Consider the following 17,090-nt stretch of genomic DNA (forward strand, 5'->3'; position numbering starts at 1 on the left):
AACATGGCTACGTGCAGATCTTGTTTGCTTTCAATGCTTCACAATCAGCAATTTGACCATGCCTACCATTCTTTCGGCTAGGCCATTCGACCTGGGGTAATGCGGTGACAATGTAACATGGTTTACTGCCCATTTCTTGTAAAAGCCTTTGAACGGTTTGGCAGTGTATTGAGGTCCATTGTCCAATACCACCTCCTCCGGAGGGCCAAATATGCTGAATATTGCACTGATAGTGTTAGCAACTGATTGGCTTGATGTGTTCCTCAATTGTCAGATTATGGAAAACTTGGAGAATAGCTAGTCAGCAATAGATAATCGCCACCTTTAACAGAGAAGAGTGGCTATCCTTGACCAAGGATGGGACGGAGCTTCGTGCGGAAAAAGTGGCTCTTTATGTTGGCTTGCTTGATGCCCATGGCATGCATCACATAACTGTACTGCTCGTTCGATGTCACATTTAATTCCTGGCCAGTAGACTGTTTCGTGTGCTTCCTTTGTCCGAACTGCATCAAATCTACCTGGTATACATCTTCCAGTTCCACGTCGACTCCGCCAACCTGGATGTCTAATGGATTGTCTTCACACTTTCTGGGATTGGGTGGTCTGCTAAGGGTGTCAGAGATCATCATAAGATTCCCAGGCTTCTATCTAAGCTCACAGTCGTAGCCTTGCACTTTGATTAGTAGCCACTGTAGTCGAGGAGGTGTGTTGGTGAGCGTTTTTTGCCACATCGTCGCCAATAGTTCGTGATCCGTCTCGACTATGAAATGCTTGCCAAAAAGATAAAAAACTTGGTGATTCTGAATACTAGTGCTGATGTTTCCCTTTCTATGTTGGAATAACTGGTCTGTGTAGGTGACAAACCCTTTGATCCAAAAGCAATAAGCACACCCCAAGACCTTTCAACAAAGCATCTACTTCAAGAATGTTATTCTTATTTGGGTCATAATATTGTAAATATGCCTCAGTCGACAGGAATTGCTTCAGCAATTCAAATGCATACTGGTGGTCCTCATGTCACAGGTAAGGTGCATCATTTTTAAGGAATTCCTGTGGTGATGAAAGTTTGAGATGTAGGGAGCTAGGAAATGAAATAGACATCTCCATAAGTCTTTGCCTTGTGGACCGGGCACGGACTGGATATCCTCTACCATGCTGGGGACTGAACCAAAGAAGTTGATGTGACTTGTGTTTATGGCACACTTCTTGCTGTTGAATACAAGGCCTTCCTTTTTGGCAGTTTGAATTAGGATGTGCAGATTCCTGTCGCGCTCCTCTTTTGTGCTGCACATTACTGCTATATCGTCCGCAAAACGGACACACCCTGAAACATTCCCTGTAATATGATCCATATGTTGTTGAACTAAATCCTGGCACACTGATAAACTAAACGGTAAGCACAAAAAAAAACCTACCAAACGGAGTTCTGAAACTCTAACTCCTGTGAACTTGAGAGATGGACCAACCAGTATCCGTGCTTTGCATCGAGCTTGGAAAAGAACTTAGCTCTTGCGAGCTTTGAATTCAGTTCTTTCCAGGTCAGTATTTTACAAGGACATTGTTTTAAACGCCCGGTTCAGCTTTCTAGGGACTAAATGTACCCCAATATCGCCATTTTCTTTTAATCATCGTTGTTATAGAACTACACCAATCTTTGTGCTGTTGAACACACTGAATAAATCCTTGCCTCTCCATAGAACTTCAGCTGGTCCTCTATCGTAGAGGAGTCGTATAAAAGGGAACACTCCAGCTAAGGATTCTTGCAGACAAGAAATTTGGCACTATGACTACCAAATATCTGCCAATGAAGCCCAAGATCTCCTCCACAAATTCCAACTCTTCAAGCAACGCATAAGAGTTGCATTTTTTGGATCTTGCTGTCTCACAGATGGACAGGCAAGCGATCAAAATAAAAATTGCTATTGGCAACGAGAGGCTGCACTGTATCAACACATCAGGACTATCTGAAGCGGACCAGAAGGACCCAGCAAGTCTCTGCACTACATTATTTCGACAGTGGCCAGCAAGAATCGAGTGGAATCGACTCCCTTTTTTTTTAAGAAAACCTGAGGCTTTCCCTGAAGGAAAAAAAAATTGTAGGTCTGCTGCGTCTACCATATCAGACTTCAGCCACCCCCTGTGCTCAGTCCTGCAGCTTGGGCTTTCAGCCTGCGATCAGACAGACTCTGCCCACGAAGCGTTTCTGGTGGGAAAACACAGCGCACAATGGCAGTGCCGCTCCACTGCCCTGCCCTGACATGAATAGACTCTGCTCACTTTTCCTGAGCCTAATTCCACTCAATTCTTGCTGGCCACTGTCAAAATAACAACCCCCTTGTGTGTACAGCAGATGGTCATCGAACCTGACAGTGCCATGCCACTGCTGCTTTCTTCGACAATGCATTGCGTTCCCCTGTCTTCAACGAACTCCAATGGGAGAGATTGCTGCTCCCAATGTCTCGCTCGAGATCACTATCCCAATTGAACGCCATTGGGGCATCTCTGCGATACTGCTACTTCAATGTGATCTTTTATCTCCACATAGTGGTCTTCAAAATACCTCAATTCCACCAGGTGGTGGATGGCATGCTCAGAACTCAAAGCTACAGAAACCACAAGCTGCCACCATATTATGTTATTGCTTTCTTCAGCAATAAGGTACCAAACGATCCTGAGCTGAATGGTAATTAAATAGTGGGTTTTTTATTGTTAAGTAACAGGTTTACAAGAGAGCTCTATAATACACGTGTGACTAGGTGACTAACACAACTCCAACTGAACTGCCATGTGTTGGTTGACGTCACTTCCTGTGATCTTAGGTGTGAACTACTTAAACTATTAAAGTGATATCGCAACACTGTGATCTCTGGAATCCACTTCAACTTCAACCAAAATGGAAAAAGGCAGTGACTTTGGCTTTTTGGAGATCACAAACGAATGTGAATATTAGTTCCTGCTAACCATTAAATCACTCCTCAAGGTTGGTGAAATACTGAGACAAAACAGAGCTAAGTAACTGTACTCAAAAGTTGCACTGGCTCCTTTGAAAAGGAAATGTAGACATCCACACTAGAATGAATTCAACTATTCTTCAGCCTAATCCGAATATTTTGGTTGCTGACACATCCTTCTACGAACTTGCAACAGCATTTATACAAAATTCTATACTCTCAAAAGTTATCTACTGTATAGATTTCAAATTTTATTTCCATGGTTTTATTATTGCTTTAACATTCAGCTTCAAAATTCTGCATTTTAAATTTATATAATGCAGCTGGAAGCTTCTATTTACACTACTGATTTGATCTATGTTCCAACATGAAACTGGCATACGTGTGTCAAAGAAGTGAGGAGAGGGTATGATGGAAGTTAGCAAGAACTGCTAACTGCATGTGCAACTTCTACAAAAAACATGGCAATAAAAATTAGACCATCTTTTTCATTTTATTATGATAATACATAATCCACTCTGAGTCCTATTCTAATTTCAAAACATGATCACTGGGTAACCAACACCAATACTCCAGTGTTAATTGTATAAACAGGGGCACCTGTACTTTTGCTGACATTACACAAACAATCTTGATTTCTCAGGAGGTACATAACTTATCAACAGTATTCTCTGAAATACAATTTAGCATGATGCACCTGCTTCATCAGGGAATTTATTACTTGTGACACTGGTGGTACCTCTTTCCATAACTATCACAGAAAAAGCATTCTAGGATCCACTATAATTCCATTTGGAGGCCAAAATTTGAATGATAGTTCTAGCTTATTTGCCAAGTAATAGTAGCAGCACAGGATTTAACCATGAATATGTTTACAATACTTATAAACAAGGATTTTCTTACCTCCCATGAAGGGTTGAAAAGGTCATTACAAAGTTCTTCGCAGAAGCTTTCCAGAGGCCATTCATTTGACTAAGTGGAAACATTGTTTGTTAATATACAGCACTGTATTATCCTTTGAACGTCATAATGATCGACAAATTATTAAATGGATCAATCATTTGTGGAATATCATAACCACACTATTTACTCAGTTTCACTTAATAGATGGTTTCAAAATTCCTTCCTTTTTTCTGGCACTATAAATCAGCTACAATGTAGAAAATGTTATTCTCTGTTCAGTAAAAACATCATATCATCTCATTTTGAACAACACATGCATGTTCACCTCACCTCATCAAACAAGGAAGAACTGTCAAGTATATTGTCAATCAACACCTTTGATTCAGTCACTGGTTGCTCAATTACAACATTTGCAAGTTTCCTGCGCTTTTCCTCTGGCTCCCCATCAACATCATTGCTGAAAGACATGATTTAACAAAACCTTTTTTAACTACATCCTTTTAATTCCATGGGTAAGGCACTGCTCACTAATTTTGAATTTATGTATTTAAAGATAAGTTCAGTTAAGGCAAGTGACTGCATTTTCAGCAGCACAACATCTTTTCTGGGCTAAAGTGCAAAACATTGCCCCAGCTCATATTTTTAAAATAAAACAACAAAGAAAAATCACTCAGCAAAAGAAGCTAGAAAAGATTGCAAATTCATGAAAATTTTTAATACAAAAGAAGTGGAAATGTTGAGTTAATGAGTACAGTTTTCACAAATATATTGTATTTGAGACTGATTAAGTTTGCAATTATACCATGCCTGCTAAAGACAAATAAATATCACCTGCATAATTGCTCAATAAAATTCCAAAATGCAATGTAGTATCCTATGTTGGAGCAATATGAAGTTATGCAACAGGGTCAGGTAAGTGGTTGCAGTGTTGCCCATCTTCTAAAGGTAATTTTAGATACATTGGCCTGGATTTTGCAGTAATACACTTGGCGAAACCATTAGCATTCACCGTTAATACGTCTCTGAAACAGACAGCAACTTCTGGAGTCCACACATGGATGTTAAATGTGGAAATCCAGAAGCTGCTATCAATGAGTCTACTCTTCTCTACAGGCTGTGCTGTTAAGTCTCCCGAGACTACAATCAAGTAAGAATCACTGAACTGTTGAGAACTTCCACTTTTACACTATTAATCCCACTGCAAATGCCTTGCAAAAGTTACACCTTGTTGCATGATGTGTAAATGTGTTTGTAACAGTATACTATGTTCATAATTACTACTAAACAGCCTCACTGGCCCTGGCTTACATTAGTGTATTGATAAATTTCTCCATTATAATAAATAAAATCCATATTTAAGATTTTTTTTTTAAAGTTTATGATATTTTAACTTCTACCTTAATCCCATGTGTATCTCCCAATGATTTATTTTGCTATATGTTAAACTTAAATTAAAAGCAAAGAGTAATCAGTGGTTTTTACTTCCTGGCCTGCTGTCTGCTAGAATACTTCAATGTGATTGGCTGCTTACCCTACTTGATAACATCACTGTTGCTGGATGCCTGGAGATCCCCTTGATGTGGTGCCAGATTCAAACTGATATCGGGAAGGGGGAATTCCATGCCACAGAGATCGCTAGATCTTTGTCGGCAGCTTTCTTTGAGGTCAGCAGCAAGCAGGGTCACTTTGCCACTGACCACAAGATCCAGGCCAAGCACCTTTAATGTGGAAGTACAAGTGGAATCATCCTAAAATTCCAAACCATGAGGGCATTACACAAGTACAAAAGCATACCTATTGATCCCAGCTACTAGCATACTCATCAAATGCACAACATGCAACAAGGAAAATGAGCCAATTTATGGCAAGTGTTATGAGTACTGGACTTTGTAGTGAGGCTTTTTTAAAATGGTGATCTTTAATGCAGTGTAAAATTCCGCCCACAGACAAGCCAGAGCTCTTGGTTACCATGAGAACAAGAAACCCAGATCAAAGACCCTTTTGAAAGCAAGGACAATGAGTTTCGCTCTCCCAGACTCAGATTGTAAACAGGGAGCCAGGGGCTCTAAAATTCAAATTCGTGTTGCAATGGAAACAAAAGGCCCAGGTAGTTCTGTTATGGCTAGAGTTATGGTCTCAGAATTGTAAAAGGCAAATCATTGCCTTTTGATCTGGATAAATTCAAAAGATTTTCCTAGGTCTGGAGGCTGAAAGGAAGACCAGCAGAGCTGCGCAGCCTAAAGCAGCTGCTCGCAGATCACCAATACTGCAAAATGCTGCCAAGATTTGAACCCAGTTCGAAAGCTGAAGTTTGCGGAGGAGAAAAGACCAACATGGGCACCAGAGATTGCATTATCAATGGAAGCCCAGACAAAAGTGCTCGGAAGAAGAGAGCGAAGAGGTTATGAGGAGGACATTGGGAGATCAAACTCATTGCAACTGGGAGGAGTTTGGGATATTTAACTGCAAGGATTTTTTTTTGATAAGAACACTGTGTAATGAATAAATGTGGTGTGGGGTTTGCGAGTGTCAATTACGTTAATGGGAAATACCTTTCTCTATAATTTAGTGTATAAGCTACCTACTAAGTAATGTTTAGTTAATGCTGATTTTTAGTTTAGTTATGGTAAAAGTCTTAAAACATGAAATCTTGTTGTGTAATTCTTTAAATCAGTCTGGGGAGTTCATATCTCAAAGTTGTTCGTCTCTACTGAGGTGGTAACACAAGTTTGCAAGATGCAACCAGTTGAGACTAACAGATTATAAAATGTAAATTCAGCTACAAAGAATGATGTGTTCAATTACCTGAGTCAACTGGACAGGATGAACAATTTCTAGATCTAGGTTTCACTGACCAAACCAAGATGCAAGCCTGCTTCACAACAGAGCCCATATCATATAAAATATGTATAAATCAAATAGTTATCTTTTATGTCTTAGCCAGATCCCATGGGTATCAAAGCGTATAATAATTGGAAAGAATTTTAGAATATAAAATTTTGTAGCTACAAACATAAACTGGGTCAACCTACAATAACCTTCATTGAATGCTTCCCTGTAACATAAGTGGCAGTTCAAGATAATTCTTAACAGTTTTTCTGGCCTAAAGATTTTTTCCTAGATATATTTAGCTCAGTTAGATTACAGCAAGTCTAATGCAAAATTAATTTCCCATACTCAAACGTGGTAAGTTTCCTCCCACTTTTTACCATGACAAATTTTGCTCACAGATGGCAGCACGATATAAACCCTTCATTTTTTCATTCCTCCAATTTTCCATTCTTCTCCTGAAAGTGTCAACTGGTGATAGGGTATGGTTCCACAACAACCTTCCAGCTCCTATCCAGTGAACATTCTTCATGTAATTCTGGCCAGCAGGCCTTTTAATCACTTTGGTAGTGCATACACACACTTACTTTCAACAGGGATCATTGCATAAAAAAATCAAGAGATACAACCCTGGATGATTTTTCCCTCCTGAGACATTGGGCTGGATTTTACCTTAGGTGGACAGGAATTCACCACTGATGTGAAAGTGGGTGGTGAACCCGCTTCTGCCTAGCCCAGGGATCCGTCCCAGATTTTACGGGTCCCCGGGCTTTAAGTGTACCGAGGCAGGACTTCTACCCACTTGAGGGAGAAGATCCTGCCTCAGTGAGCTGCCAGCCAATCAGCAGGCCAGCAGCTCTTGGTCCCAGCAGCGCCACCGGGAGCAGTGGCCACTGCTTGGACTGAAACCCAGCTGACACCATGGATCCAGGAGGGAAGGTAAGTTGGGGTTGCCTCACCAGGGGGATCGGTCCTTCCTTGTTGAGGCTGGAGTGGTTATTTGGGGCGAGGGGGGCGTCTTGGGTCCCGGGGGCAGGTTGGGAGGCAGGGGGCGGTCTTCAAATCGAGCACCCTATCCCTGACTGCCATCCCCACCCCACCCCCCACCCGGGGCGCGGAAAGGCCAGCAGCTATCACTGGGCGGCCTCTCACCTCCTCAGCACGCCCGCTTGCCACGGGTAAAATACCCGTGGAGGCGGGCGAGGGTCGTTAAGTGGCCACTTAAGGGCCTTTATTGGTCTTGGGCGGGCGGGCCATTTCCCACCTCCCACCAGACGCCGTAAACTTGGCTGGAGACAGAGGCAGAAGCGGGGTGGGTAGGCCTCCCGGAGCTTCCTGCTCAATTTTGCGCAGCCCCCACCATCCAACCTGCTAGGGTGGTGTAAAATTCAGCCCATGGAGGCTAATTGTAGCAACCTGACTGAAATCAGCTAAGCTCAGCATGGATGGAATTAAACTGTCTGTACCAGTTTGGATCAGTTACATTTTAGCTTTTACCAACTGAGCCTTACAGATAAGATCTTAGGTTCAGTTCTTACTTCTAAAAAGAAAAAGGAAATTCCTCAGAACTCAAATCACATTTAACAAAAACCATTAGCTTTCCCCATTTCATTTGCTGAGTAATTTTCCTCCCCTATAAAATATTCCAAAATTATTTCATTTGATTTGGTCAGTAAACAAAAAGTATAACATGCTAGATGCATTGAACTAATAAAATGTAGCTTCTGTAACAGCAGCTTTTAAATTAAATAACTAATTCCTAAAGTAATGTCCAAAAAATAATTACTCTCAAAAAAGTAAGTTCAGACAACCATCCTGTTTAGTTCAGTCGGTATGTCTCGCGATACTGAGCAATGCAACTCGAAATTTCCAGCATAGCTGATATTTCAATTTGTATAAAGACTAATTTTTGATGCCTTCCACAATCAAAAATAACTCAAAATACAACGAACAACGGTTTACCTCAAAATTTGAACAGTATGTTACTAAAAACTTTTTTTAAAATTCTTTCATGGGATGTGAGCATCGCTGGCAGGCCAGCATGTGTTGCCCATCCCCAACTGCCCTTGAACTGAATGGCTTGCTAGGCCATTTCATAGGGAAGTTAAGAGTCAACCACATTGCTGTGGATTTGGAGTCACATGTAGGCCAGACCTGGTAAGGACAGCAGATTTCCTTCCCTAAAGGACATTAGTGAACCAGATGGGTTTTTACAACAATCGACAATGGTTTCATGGCACCATTACTGAGACTAACTTTTGATTCCAAATTTTAATTAATTAATTAATTGAATTTAAATTCCACCAGTTGCCATGGTGGGAGTTGAACCCATGTCTCCAGGGCATTGGCCTGGGCCTCTGGATTACTAGTCTAGTGACATTGCCACTACGCCACCGTCTCCCCTCCTTGAGAATTCTAAAATGGAATCTCGTCTGCACAAAATGCTATAAACTTAAACCTGGAACTATAATTAGTGATCTAAAACAGGATCTATGGCATTATTGTTTGTTTCTAACTCTCACCATAATTTAGCACAATTTATGACATAGAAGCAAGCAAAAGATTTCTCATACCATTTTTCATTGTTTGCATTTCCTTCCACTGTGTCTCTGGATCGCTGTTTAGCGAACAGCTTAGCCATCCTCTTTGCTTTATTTTTCTGCCGACTGCTCATACCTGGCTGAAATTCAGCTTCAATTAGATCAGCAGCCTGAACAAGCTGAAGAAAAATTATACACTTTTAATCAGCACCAGTCATAATCACAATACGCAAAGGTTGCAAACAAAGCTTCCTATGTAATAGATACTTCAGAAGCTTATTAGATATAGTTAGGTTTTGTACAAAATAAAAGCTTTTTTTTTAAGTTAGACGGACCTCAGATATGATCTCATACTTATAAACATAAAGGTCTTTTAAATAAGGTAAAAAAAAGATTACTTTGCCAGGACAATGTTAAATTATGATCTCTGACATTCAACCTATTTTGGCCCACTGGGCCAAAGTAAGCTGGATAAAATGAGGGTCTGGATTTGAAATTAACAGAATTGTATTATGAGTTGATCGGAACATAGCTACAGAAATCAAAGCTCCCCTAATGGCTCATTACCTGATATACAACTAAGTGAGCTACACAGTCTCGTAAGTTCCCAGTTTTAATTTTGATCATTGTGAAGTTAGCTTATCTCAGCAAGGGCAGCGGTAGATAGGCTATAGTTGGCTGCAGTGCCTGAGGTAGGGAGGAAAGCCTTAAGTCAAATCAGGTATCTTGGCTCATGACTGCTATCCAGCAACAATAAGCCTTACTGGAACTTCTGCGAGTATGGATATTGGACAGGAATATGACCTAGCTACAGCCCTTCCCAGAGTTGAATAGCAAGTCCACCCAAAGTTTCAATTCATGAATAAAGAGTAGCTACTTGTGAGTGAATAAGGATATTAAGTTATTTGCATTTTCTCCACATAACTTCTAAAATACTATGCTTCAGGAGTAAGTGAATAACTCTAAACAAGTGTAAAAACTTAAGTAACTGCCAACTTATATTCATTTACTGTTAGAGGCCTCCAACAAATACTGCTTTATAACTGTATAGATTATATCATGCAGCTGCCTCCAGGTACTTTCAAAAATTGCTTCTTCAAAAACATAGTTTGACTGCAACAGCAAATCCAATTTATGATGACCACTTACTTAACTTCAATTCCACCATAGGATGACACTTGAAATTTTCCCATTAGTTCAAATTTACTGCCTATAGCAGTGATCCTACAAAAAACATAAAATTGCAGAACCCAAGTTCCATCTCATTTGCATAGAGCAGAGCAGGATCAGCTTGATAGAACTGTAATATAATTTATGGCAATTTGAGATAATAACAGTATGTTAAGGATACATCCCAAATAATAGATGATTCCAACCTAATGTGGCATCAGAATAGAACAATACACAAGGAATTTTTAGGGCAAGAAAACATATTTGTACCCCAGGACCCACAAATGCATAGACCAATCTGTGGGCAATCGCAAAGTTACCAGAGAGAGACATCAAACATAATCCATACACCTCACCACAGAAGGAGGAGATGTTGTCCAAACAATCCATATCCACCTCCTTGCAATGGCTCATGGCAATATTGATAAAGATCTTGAACAACGAAATCACCCACAAAGTCATTGGTGGTTCTTGGCCTGATCAGGCAGAAAAATAACTTTCATAACTTCAAGAAAAATACCTCATTCTATTCTGGTATCCCATCACCCAAGGATAATTTGTAACTATGAAGTTAACAGACCCTTAATGTTGATGCTAAAGTACTTTTAATTAAAAAGACTACACTCCACTGGGAGCCTCATAACTGAAGGTGGAAAGGCAAGGATCCATTTAAAACAGTGTGCCTGTGACATCCATGGAAGCAAGATATTCTTCCCTGTACTTGATAGTTCTAAAGCCTTTTGGTCTCAAGGCAGAGTAGTCTTCAGAGGATGGGCAATCACTGTTAAACTTAAATTCAGATCTAGAATCAATGACGTTAGGTGGCAGTTTCCAAAACGCCTGGAAAAACAAGTGTAAATTGAGGTTCCCACTAGCATTAAGGATAAATTGAATGCTTGTGTACATTCTCAGTCACAATGCTCAACTTGGAATATTATGTTTGCTGTCATCGACAAGCATTTTGTGAAAGCTCTGGGTGCACAAGCTAGCCACATACCTAACATGCTGCAGTATGTCATTTGAAAGCAACCGTTTTGATTGAAAAGTAGGTGCCAAAAGCTTAATTCACCAGAACTTTGAAACTGCATACTTGTAGATTAAGATTATTGTGGAAAAACTATTGTGGAAACACCATGGATATTTCTGGAGTTTCCTATCTTTCCCAAAAGGGAAATTTCTATCTGTTTTTAAACCAATTCTAGAAGTTACTTTGGGCAATTGCCCATTTATGTTGAATCTATTATTAATTGAATGAATGCAAGAACGGGTAATGGACACACTATAAAAGAAAACTTCTGACTTTTATTGCTTTAGAAACATTTACAAAACCTATTCCAACTGCAACACTGAAAATATCTAGCACAGAGCCACAATTTCATCATTTTTATCTTAGCAATCAAGTTATAAGATGACTGTTGCTCCATATCTAGATGGTCCAATACTCCCACCTAAAATATAGCTTAATTTGCTCAATGGCACATCTGTTAAGTTCTGAACATCTAACTTTGGATCAATAACTCTGAAGGAACACTACCCCAAGGAAAAAAGGTAAATGTGAATCCATCTAATTAATTCTTGTAGCTCTAACTCAGGACATGTGAATAATATTTTTCAGAAGGTTCACAAGAATGAAAAAGTATTACTCAGCACAGAACTGAAAGCTGCATAGCATTATAACACTAATAAACCTTTATCACAGGGGAACACGGATTTGATTTCACTCCCTCAACTTCAAATGCTAGTGTTACAAGGTACCAGGCAGGGCCAGGTTCTGCCACACTGAGCAAGGGAGATGAAGTAGAGTCATTTAGGATTCTTATCACATACCTAGCAGCCAAGGTAAAGCTGAGGAGAAGGTGATCTCAAACTGAGGTCACATAGGATCAGGGCTAGCTCCCAGAACTAGACCAGAGTCTACAATAATGCCACAATACTTTTTGTAAAAAAACAAAGTTGTACAGCAACATCCAAGTTAGCAACATTTAAAGTATCAGAACACTTACAGTGTTTACAGCAAGTCAGAATATATCCTTTTTTATGATGACATTAACTACATAATATAGTACATATTATAGGATGCATCTATAAAACTAGCAGAAATGGGAAAAGTTCAATACAGCACAAATTATAGCAAAAAAGGGTAGAAGGAAAATTGAAAGAAAAATAAAGTTATGCAGCAATACAAAAGCAAAAGAAAAAGTAAATGGAGTATATGGTCCAATTGCACTAGCTTGGATGGTGGGACCAATGTTCCATCTAAGTTGCATAGCCATGCAGCAACCCGAAAGTTCCTGCGTAAGCCAGGCACAAGTTGGCCCCTTGAAGTTACCACACATATGCGGCAGCGCAAAAAAAATTTAAAGGGCCTGAGCATTTACACGAATTGGCCACACACTACAAAAAAATTAGAGGGTACGTTGGGAGGGGCCAAAGGCCACAAACAGGCAAGCGATCCCAAATTAAATGGGGGGGAAAACACAGCCCAGCAAACCCCAAGCTTTGGCGCCGGTCAAGCCTGAAGAGAGAAATGTTTCTGATTTTTAAACACAGCTGTGGCAACTGTATTGTTATGATTTGGTTCTGAATTATGTAATATGAATTTATGGTAGAAGTTTCAATGCTATATCCTACAGGTACTGAGAAAGCAAGATAGCAGCTGAAAGCATTTTGAAGAATATTTTAATTGGCTCCAACAGTAAAATACTGCAGATGCTGGAAATCTAAAAACAAATACAGTGGAAACTCTCAACAGGTCAGGCAGCAAACAGACAAGTCCACAACCTTCTGGTCAGCTATTCTGTGACCTTGTCCTATTTACACCTTCTCCTTTATCTCTTGCCCCACCCCCACTTTACTTGCTTATAACCTTTTACATTTCTAATATTTGCCAGTTCTGAAGAAGGGTCACTGACCTGAAACGTTAACTCTGCTTCTCTCTCCACAGATGCTGCCAGACCTGCTGAGTATTTCCAGCATTTCTTGTTTTTAAGTCAAGACTTTAGATGTGAACTTTTTTGTCAAAGCTCACCAAGTGTTGACACCTGAAACATTGAATGGTATGTTCTCTCCTTAATTGGCTCTCATTCTTCTACTTGCTAGCTTGTTTACAGGTTCCTAATTTCTGATCCTTCACTGGTAGTTTTCTTACCTACTAACTGGTTATGCATTGGCAGTTTACCTGCCAGCCAGTAACAATTGAGACAATCACCAATTTGTTGCTATTTATAAATATTTGATACATCAGGTGATGAACACTCATCACAAAATACTTTCATATAGGAAATACATTTTCCCCATTTAATTCAAAGTCACCTGCAAGTCCTGCCTCCAGAGACAAAAGCTGCATTATTATTTTGAAGGTTGATTCAAACTTTCCACCTACAAAGGGATATCCTACATTTTTTTGGTTCAAATCCCAAAATATAGGTACAGAAAGAGAGAGACAGAGGTTGGAAATAGTGCTCATTTACTCTCTGAATAACAATTATTGTTTAGGCATATCTGTATATAAACACACATATATACTTAACGTGGATAAAGCTATTTCCCAACTCCGTAATTTATGACTTCAATTTATGTTGCCGATTGGTATAACTTAATATTTGCCTATGGAACAGTTGCTGCACTGAACGTGATGAATTCCTTGAAGCAGATGGAGAAGTTTTAATGTGATACAGTGCTACAGCAATAATTAAACCATGAATCACAATTTCTTTGCAGATTCCCAAACACAGTTACATGGGGTGGGTGAGAAAAATTTGGTGAACAAACATTTTCCAACAAGTCAGTAGAAAAAAATCACCACAGTTTTTAATATGGGCATCCTCTTGGGTTACAGCACTGACATAGGCTGATGACTGGGAATTGTATGCTTGTTTGCCCTCCCGGCCAAAAATGGTGCAGAGGAACTGAGAGCACAGAAATTTAAACAGGTTTTAAAAAGCTATTAAAAGGGACAAGTGAATTCATATTTAGCTTCAGTACATTAAGCTATACCAGTATTATGGAATAGGTGGCACACTGTGTTAGCACACTGGTCTTTTTGCTTCCGGGACCCAGTTTTAAATCTATCATGTAGAGATATGCCTATCCTCTGCTTGTTATTCAGAAACGATATAAAGTGATTTTGGACAGTCTCAACCCAGTTTAAAAACAAATTGAACAGTGCAGCTTGCTGGCAAGCTCTATGAAGACACTGATGTATAAAATGGTGATCCTTTCCTCAGCGAAATCAAAAGTACTTGCTTTAAAAAAATCAAAATATTCGAAGTTGAAAATGCAAATTGTTAATTGTACTAGTAAGTAATTAGTAGCATCTGAATAACCTTGTCCCTTTTCGCAACCTTTCAACTGCAGGTGCCTCCTAACTAACTCGTGTCCAGCACTGTAAGTTTAACCCATATAAATTCCAAATCATGAGACTCAAGATGCTTTTAACTTTAATTGAAGCATATCAAAAACAAAAGACTCTTGCAAGGAAACCAGTTAATAAAGCAATAACAGGTACATGCATGCAGACTTTAAATTACTAGAAGCACGTAAGAAGCCAAACCCACTGCATGATTCCTTGAAGACAAACAACCCGAGGTTCTACCTACAGGTTGTTTCAGTCCTGTTGAAGCTGGAGAGGGATTATAAATGAGATCTTCATCATTAAAGAGCTCTTCTGTGTTCATTCCTAGAGCTGCTCCCATGTCAAGACCCAATTTCTTTTGCAATAGTTTTCTCTGATGAGCTATTCTCTCCTTGGGATCAATTTCTCCTGCAACAGGAAACAGATAAAAAGAATTCTTTAATAGGCTGATTAGTAACTGCAAGGGCAAGTACAAATTCCCGATCTGACCTACAGTAACATTTTGGGTCATCTTATTCAATTTCCACATTCACAATAATCAAACAGCATGTAATAACAAATAACCATCACTGACATTTAGACAGTGCCTTTTCTGTAAATTAACATATCTTGGCACTTTACAAATGAGTGTAAGAAAAGTGAATGAGCTAGGATGGGAAAAGATGGGTTATGGCTTTTCTTTAAAAAAGGAGGGCGAGTCAGTGAGATTGAGAGATTCAGGGAAAGAGAAAGGAACAGAATTATACAGATATAATTGCACAGCACCAGAGGGATTTATAGAGGAGGATTTTAAATTTAATGTATTGGGGCAGGGAGGACAAAGACTCTATAAAAGGACAACAGGGGAATGGATGGTAATGGTCGAGCAGGTTGGGATTTGTGCAGCACAACTTTGGACAAGTTGGGCGTTATGGAGGGTGCAGGATGGGAGGCTAGCAAGGTGAGCTTTAGTGCAGTTGAGTGTGGAGGTGATAAAAGATATATAAAGATTTCAGTGACAAGGGAGCTGGGTAAGTGGTAGAGGTGGAGTATGCAGTCTTTGTAATGGAAAGGAAATGTGATTGGAAACTGAGCAAGAGAAAACAAGATACCAAGGTTGTAAATGGCTGGATAGGAGGAAGGAATCAGTTGCAAGACAGCAGACCTTGTGGCAGGGCCGAAAGTGACAGCAAGTTGGGACTCATTCAAAGTTGGATGCCAGATAGCAGTCTGGCAGCACAAAGACAGTCGAGAGATGGTAGAAAGGTAGAACTAGATGTCGACATACATGTGAAAACTGACCCTGTGCCTGTGAATGATGCTGCATATAGATTAGGAGGGCAAGAGGCTTCAGGTGACGGTACAGAGATGAAAGCAATGAGCTACACTCAAAAATGCAGTGATACTCCTATTAAGTGCTTCCTCGTTAGTATAGTGGTTAGTATCCCCGCCTGTCACGCGGGAGACCGGGGTTCAATTCCCGGCCGGGGAGGTGTGAGTGTTTCTGAGGCTATCCGAGGGCAGAAAGGGTCAGCTTTTTAAAGGGCGGCACAGTGGCGCAGTAGTTAGCACCGCAGCCTCACAGCTACAGGGACCCGGGTTCGATTCTGGGTACTGCCTGTGCGGAGTTTGCAAGTTCTCCCTGTGACCGCGTGGGTTTTCGCCGGGTGCTCTGGTTTCCTCCCACCGCCAAAGACTTGCAGGTGATAGGTAAATTGGCTGTTGTAAATTGCCCCTAGTGTAGATAGGTGGTAGGGAATATGGGATTACTGTAGGGTTAGTATAAATGGGTGGTTGTTGGTCGGCACAGACTCGGTGGGCCAAAGGGCCTGTTTCAGTGCTGTATCTCTAAATAAAAAAATAATAAAAGTTAGTAATGGGGCCATGCCAAGGAATTTCCACAAAGCTGGATATATCTTGGCACTTTACAAATGGTTGTAAGGAAAATGAATGAGCTTGGATGGGAAAAGATGGGTTATTAAGTTTTCTTTTAAGATGGGGAGCCAGTGGGACTAAGGGATTCAGGAAGGCATTCCAAAACCCATGTCGGACCCATGTGACTGAATGGAAGAATGGGGACATGGAATGACAAAAAGGCCACAGTCAGAGGAACAAAGTGTTAACCCCACTGTCACAGTCAAAAAGGGCATCATTCACGACTTTAATTCGGGCCCATTTGGTGCTGCGAGAAGAACAGAAGCTGAACTGGAGGAATTCAATTATACAGTTATGGGAGTGATGGGCATGGAGATGGAAGGTAATGGCACATGTGGAAAATTTGAGAGGAAAGGGAGGTTGGTGATGGGGCAATAGTTTGCGAGGGAAGAATAACTGAGGTAACAACCATTTTAAATGGATAATAGT

At 40.2% G+C, this 17,090-nt stretch overlaps 1 protein-coding gene across 8 annotated transcripts in view; it reads right to left on the minus strand.

Moving 5' to 3' along the window:
* The window catches only part of btaf1 (BTAF1 RNA polymerase II, B-TFIID transcription factor-associated), a 210,103-nt gene that overhangs the window by 136,890 nt on the left and 56,123 nt on the right, over positions 1-17,090 (minus strand). For 4 of the 8 annotated variants that reach the window (XM_068052646.1, XM_068052652.1, XM_068052651.1 and 1 more), the window contains 4 exons: positions 14,950-15,155; positions 9,257-9,402; positions 4,185-4,311; positions 3,855-3,923 (listed from right to left, as the gene is read on the minus strand). In XM_068052646.1, the coding sequence (XP_067908747.1) occupies positions 3,855-3,923; positions 4,185-4,311; positions 9,257-9,402; positions 14,950-15,155 (548 nt within the window). The remainder of the gene's footprint in view (positions 1-3,854; positions 3,924-4,184; positions 4,312-9,256; positions 9,403-14,949; positions 15,156-17,090) is intronic. The other 4 variants (XM_068052653.1, XM_068052648.1, XM_068052649.1 and 1 more) reach the window with 3 other exon arrangements.

The sequence above is a fragment of the Heterodontus francisci genome, chromosome 20, assembly GCF_036365525.1.
Source record: "Heterodontus francisci isolate sHetFra1 chromosome 20, sHetFra1.hap1, whole genome shotgun sequence".
NCBI lineage: Eukaryota > Metazoa > Chordata > Chondrichthyes > Heterodontiformes > Heterodontidae > Heterodontus > Heterodontus francisci.